The sequence below is a fragment of the Perissodus microlepis genome, chromosome 13, assembly GCF_051167445.1.
Source record: "Perissodus microlepis isolate ML-2025 ecotype Zambia chromosome 13, ASM5116744v1, whole genome shotgun sequence".
NCBI lineage: Eukaryota > Metazoa > Chordata > Actinopteri > Cichliformes > Cichlidae > Perissodus > Perissodus microlepis.
Window position 1 is genome coordinate 31,300,206 of NC_140473.1, and position 6,347 is coordinate 31,306,552.

At 47.5% G+C, this 6,347-nt stretch overlaps 1 protein-coding gene across 1 annotated transcript in view; it reads right to left on the bottom strand.

Annotated features, from left to right (window-relative positions):
• The window catches only part of LOC146375401 (forkhead box protein G1-like), a 4,262-nt gene extending 1,711 nt beyond the window's left edge, over positions 1 to 2,551 (bottom strand). Inside the window, exon 1 of the mRNA XM_084949388.1 lies at positions 1 to 2,551. This exon is cut by the window's left edge and continues 1,711 nt beyond it. Coding sequence (XP_084805514.1) covers positions 1,001 to 2,191 — 1,191 coding nt within the window. The 5' untranslated portion in view covers positions 2,192 to 2,551 and the 3' untranslated portion in view covers positions 1 to 1,000.
• Positions 2,552 to 6,347: the final 3,796 nt, after the last annotated feature.

A 6,347-nucleotide genomic window follows, 5' to 3' on the forward strand; every position in this document is an offset into this window, starting at 1 on the left:
AGCACAGAGGCCTCAAGCCTCCGCGGGTCACTTAAAAATGTTCTCCAGGAACCAGAGCGGGTCAGCGGGCCAGAAAAAAGCGAGAAGACGGCAGAGAAAGTTAAAAGAAGAAGAAGAGGGGCTGTGCGGCGGCTCTGAGCGCACATGCGCAGGAGCTTTTACGCTCATTCAGGCCTTTACGCACAAACACACACACACAGCAAAATAAACGGAGTGAACAGTCTGCGTGTTGATGCTGAACAAAAAAACGTGTTTGCATAATTTCAGCTGAAGAGTTTGTTCCAAAAACATTTACACACTTTTCTGGATTTAGTGATCACGAAGGCCGAAAAATACATCGAATTATTTTTGGAAGGAAACTCTTCACACAGAGCGGCTTTAACACCATTATTTAATCGTATTGTTCTAATTCAGAGGTCAAACCTGAGATATGATTTGTAGGCTTCTGCTTCCTCTCAAAAACCCTGATCGTTTCCAATTTTAAGGCTTTGTTCACGTGTTTTTCCTCCCAGTAAAACACAAAATAAAAGTTTTGATTGTCTCGTTTTTTTCCTCCTCGATTGTCTCAAAATTCATAAATAATTATTAACCTTGTCGTATTTCCAGCCCCACCCCTCGTTTTCCTTAATACTGAAGCGCAAACACTGACGAATAGAATTTAAATACAATAAATACAAAACATAAATAAACGACAAACAAAGTACTGAAAATCTTTGTACAAGATATAAATAGTTTGAAATATACTTATAGCGTTACCTTTGGCAAGTCTAGTTTACAGTTGGACGACCGGCGGTAACAAAAGTTTCTCCCTTTTAAAGTAAAGATGAAGCCGAGCTGTGCATCGCACTCCGTGTGGCCAGAAGTTTCGCTTCATTTATGGATTCATACACACATTTCTGATGTTTACCACTTTCTATTTGCCCTTAACGTGACGTCTGTGCGTCCTCGTCCCGGTGCAGTCCACGAAGCCAGGGTGTGTGGGTGTGTGTGCGTTGGGGGGTCAGTTTAGGAACGCGTTAGGGGTCACCCTCTTTTGGTGGGACAGCACCCCGGGGAACCCCGCGGACACACCGGGGGAGAAGGCCGGTAGCGAGCTGTTTCTGAGCGAGTCCGAGAGCAGCGCCTGCGGGGAGCCGCCGAAGCCCGGAGCGCCCTGCGGGAGGTGAGGAGGCGGCGGAGGAGCTGCGGGCGGCGGGCCGCCTCCCCCCCCCGGCGGGGCCGCCGAGTGCTGGCTCCCTGACACGAAGTATCCGGGCTGACCGGACAGCAGCCCGACCGGCGACGAGCTCATCCCGTAACTGTTCGTCAGGCCCAGCGGCAGCGAGCGGCCCAGCTCCCCGTTACTCAGCTGCTCCACGGCGGGCAGCAGCGAGCCGTAGCCGGCCGCCTGGTTCAGGAAGCCGGCGGACGAGCCGTTGTAGTGCGGGTGATGGTGGTGGTGGTGGTGCAGGGACAGGAACGGGGACAGCTGCCAGTATAGCGGGTTGCTGCTCCGCTCGTTGATGCCCAGCCCGAGAGGAGCGAAGCGCAACCCGCGCTTCATCGCCAGCTTGCCCCGAGAGGTGGCGGAGCGCCGGCGGAGCTTCCCGGTGGTCCCGCCGATGAACACGTCGTCGCTGCTCGGGTCCAGCATCCAGTAGTTGCCCTTGCCCGGGTCGTCGTAGTGCCGAGGCACCTTGACGAAGCACTTATTGAGGCTGAGGTTGTGCCGGATGGAGTTCTGCCAGCCCTGCTTGTGCTCTCGGTAGTACGGGAAGTTCTTCATGATGAACTCGTAGATGCCGTTGAGCGTGAGCCGCTTCTCGGGGCTCTGCCGGATGGCCATCATGATCAGCGCGTTGTAGCTGAACGGAGGCTTGTCATACTTCCCGTTTTTGCCGCCGCCGGTGTTCTGCTCCGGTGTCGCCTTGCCGCCGTCCCCTCCTCCGCCTCCGCCTCCCCCTCCGTCCTCCTCCTCTTCCTCCGGCTCCTCCTTGCCAGGTTTCTCCGGCTCTAGAAGCGTGGAGGCCGCGGAGTCCACCTCCGGGGGGTCCAGAGACTTCTCGCAGTCGGAGCCCGGGGAGAGACACGGGGTTCCGTGGATCGCGACCGTCGCGGAGTCCGCACGCTCGCACTTGGAGGGCAGCAGGAGGCTCTTGATGCTGAAGGAGGAGGACCGGTGCACGGTCGGCGGGTCTTTTACATCCTCCATGCCCGGTGGCGGCTCTCCCGACAAAACCAGGAATAAATAATAAAAAAAAAATGAACAACCACAACAACAACTCCGAGGTCCTCCACCTCCGTGATCCGAGAGAGAGACAGAGAGGAGAGAGAAAGGAGGCTCAGGATGAGAGACGCATGGATGGAGAGAGAGAGAGAGAGAGAGAGGGAGGGAGGGAGAGAGCGTGGCGTGGATGTGGAGAAATTAGTAATTAAGGAGGTTCCGACGACATCACGGAGAGGAGGAGCTTCTCCAACTTGGTGATTTTGTCAACAAATCCTCTTTTCTCCTCCTCTCGCTCTCCGTACGCCTCTGTCTCCAAACCTCCGACCTTTCCTGTCTCGAGCCTCACAAACCTGTCACTTCATCTGCTCCCCTTTAATCTCTCTCTCCCCATCGTTCCATATTTACGCGCGCGCACAGTTCCCTCCACCGCGTGTGTGTGCGCCAAGCCCGTGCGTAAAAGCGCACGTCCGCGCGTGCGTAAAAGCGCACGGGCAGTCGGGGCTTTGTTTTCTCGGCGACAATAATAGTTTGAATTCATGTCGGCAAACATGGCGCGTGCACGCACAGTGTGTGTTTGCGCGCGTGCGTGTGTGTGTTTGGGGATGAAGAGGAGGAGGGCACCGAGAGAAGCGCCATTGTCTACTAATATAAATCATCGTGTCGGCAGTAACACGCACACACAGCAGAGGCGGCGGGTCTCACGCTGGAGCCAGAGCGCCTCCTGTCGGCAGCAGACGGGACTGATTCATGTGAACAGTTGCTTCCGGTGTCAGTTTGTGTGCCGCAGACAGAGCAGTTTGAGCGACCATCAGAGGGGGGATTTAAAAAGAACGCACTGAATTTACCTTCTCAGTTTACAGGTCATTACATGCAAAACACTTTACTCAAACAAGCTGTCAACATGTAAAAATAATTTAAAATTTCAGACATTTTCACTCTTGTGAAGCATTTTTAACAACAAAGATCGGTTCTCCGTTTAATTTTTTAAACTACGCCCCTGCAATATTTGCAATTTCCTAAAGCAGAAACTCTTTTCACACAGAAGGTTGTTCTTTTTTAGGGTTTTTAAAATAACATTTCTATAGTAGACAGTGGGAAAAAAATGTAATTGTTTATTAAGTACTTATTTCTTTGGTAAAGTATGTGTGGCTGTGGAGGAGATATTTGTCAGCAGGAAAACTCATAGAAATACAGTTAAAAGTACAAAAGCTTTCCAAAGCGGTCCGATTGGAGTCTTTGCCCGGCTCGTTCTGGGCCCCGGGCCTTATATTTTGCACCCTAGTGTCCACTGGGTCAGACTGGAACCTTTGGCACGCTTGTTGAAGCCTGCCTGCATCGGTGGTGTCTAACATGTGGCTCTGGAGCCAGAATCCGGCCTAGCTGATCGTTTTTTAAGTGTTTTTGTTGTTTGAGTCCAGCTTTTGTTTTGGGGTGTTTTGTTTTGTTTTTTTGTCGTTGAGGTTTTTGCTCCCTGTGTTTTTATTGGCCGTCAGTTCCTGCTGTCATTTTTATGACTTCTTGTGTTTTTTGTTCTTTGCAGTCATCAGGCTGTTTTAATGGTATGACTGCAGACTAGCAGAGCGTACGGTGACAGTAAAGCTTATCTTATCTCTTCTTCGTCCTCTTGCTTTATTTTGATCATGCTTTTGTCTGTGTGTCTCTCGTGCTTCTACTTCCTGTCTTTCGTTTCACCTTTTGTTTTTCTGGTCCACATTCCAGCCTCTCAGCAGACTTAATCCATCAGTCCAGCTTGAAAGAACTTGTAGTGAATTTGTTCCCCTCAGTTGAAGGAGCTGATCCCAATTTGAAAGAGCTGCAGGCAGTTCAACCCCCCCCCGACTGCTGCAGTGACTGAACCTGATCTTTACTATGCTCATTATCTCATATGTACATTTGTGGACTTGTTCTGCGTGTTTGTGTGTTATTAGTCTTTGTAACCGCTCCTGATTGAACTGTTATAAGAGAGTTTTAGTCTGTGTCGGCTCTCAGTCACCAGGATCGTGAGAAAAGGCAGCTGGAGGACTTCTTTTGTTCCCGAGGATGTTTGCCTCTCATCCAGAAGTTTTCTTCAGTTCTAAAGTGTCCCAAGTCTTTAACTCCTGTGTGAGGTGGTCCGAGGGTCTTTGAATTAACATTAATCATGTGACTGGTCACATGAGCCAAAGTGTGAAACAAGGCTTTTAATCTGAGGGGTTGTATAATTGTTACCGTCTGTGCCAGCTTCACTACACAGGAGACATTTAAAGATCAAAAACAGTTATTTGAATCATAAAGATGTAAACATTAATCAGTTACAGAAACCCGACATGTGAAGGTTTTTGTGCCTTTCTCTGTGATCTGTGAGGAACTAAAACGAGTTGGACAATCCTGCTTCAAACTCTAAACACAAAAACTAAACCTTTGCACAGCACAAGGCCCCGTGGCTTGTGGACGCCTACAGGAAACCTGAATATGTGATCAGGAATAAATCTGTTCAGAGCTCTGTGCTCAGAACAGATGGAATACATAAAAAGTGATGGCACAAGAATTTTGTGTTTTAAATAAATGTAAAAATATATTTTTGCAACAAACACAGAAACACACACACAGATTCACTGCTGGCAGATCACAACACCACACCTACAGCCAAAAAAAGCAATAAAAAAGAAAAATTGTTAATTTAAGAAAAATAAGTAACATCAGGTTAAAAGACGAAAGTTGCACCACATTTAAAAAATACTTTTGCTTTAAGCGCTCAGTACTTATAAAAGATGTGTTAAAGTCACGCGCATCCACAGGACCAAACGTCTAAGCTTTTATAACATGTTTAATGATGCACATCAAAGTAAAGAAGCTCTGCTTATGTTTAAGTTAAATGGATTTTTCAAGTTCTATCGTAAAATTGACATGTTTTGTAGACGGACTCAGGCGCAGACCAGGAGACCTTTGCAAAAACTGACAGTGCGTTTATTTACAGTGATGTCACCAGGTCTATGCAAAGTGTTCGGGAGAGCGGTCCGAGGGGAAGGGTCCGAAAACACACTCCACTCTCTCAGCAACGATCCCACTCCTTTTCCTCCAACGCTCCTCTCGCTCACTCAAAGATACAGGGACGGGTCCAGGGAGGATCTACACACACACACACACACACGCACGCACGCACGCACACGCACAGAGAGAAAAATCCAGTTAGCATGAGGTTGCACGAAGACCAACAGCCTCAGACTTGCTGATCACAGAATAACTGATGCTGGTGGCTCAATGTTCCAGTGACGAGTAACGTAGGTCTGCCATCCTAAGAAGCCCTTCTGATTGTAGCAATCAGCGACAGGTGTGATGACGAGCACAGGTGCGTGGGCCAGGGGCGGGAGCCCGCAGTGAGCACCGCTGCGGCAGGGGGGAGAGAGAGAGAGAGAACAAAAACGTGTTTCTAACACGGACTCAGCCGGTGAGGCACGGGGACCGTGACAAAAATAGAGGAGAACAATTTATTTAACTGATGTAAACCTAACCTAACGTTTCAGATCTATCTAAATAAACAGGACAGGAGCTGCGTCTTAGGTTTCTGTGGGGTTTTTAGGCTTCTTGCCTCTGTTGTGTTTTAATTGCAGTGACTTTCATAAAACTTGGGCCCGTGTGAGATAAGCCAACAACACGGAAACATAAACCTAAACTAAAAACATACCTGTCATGACTGAAACTGAAACATGACTGAAATGGGGAAAAAGAACTCAAAATAACATTTTAATTATGTATATTTATTAAATATATATGAAATATAATACCCTGCTGTTTGCTTTTAAAAGTTACAAACACCTGTTCACAGTATTTACGTTGTGTCCCACAGTCCGCACGGTTTACAGGAACACTGGTTTTCTGCACATTTGAATATCTGGAAAACAAATAACTGGGATTCACTGCTCACTGCATTGTTCATGTGGGCTTTAATTCACCCTGTAAAGCCAAGTGTATCATAGTTAAGTTTTTGAGACTTCAACATCATCAGTGTGATTTTTTTTTCCCCCTAAATTAAGTGGACAATATGTTTTATTCAATAAGTTGCAAAATGAAAAAGTAAAAAAACAAAAAATAAATAAACAATCTTAATGTTTAATAAACATTCAGTTTCCCCAAAATTCAGATTTTCTGGTAATTATTTTAT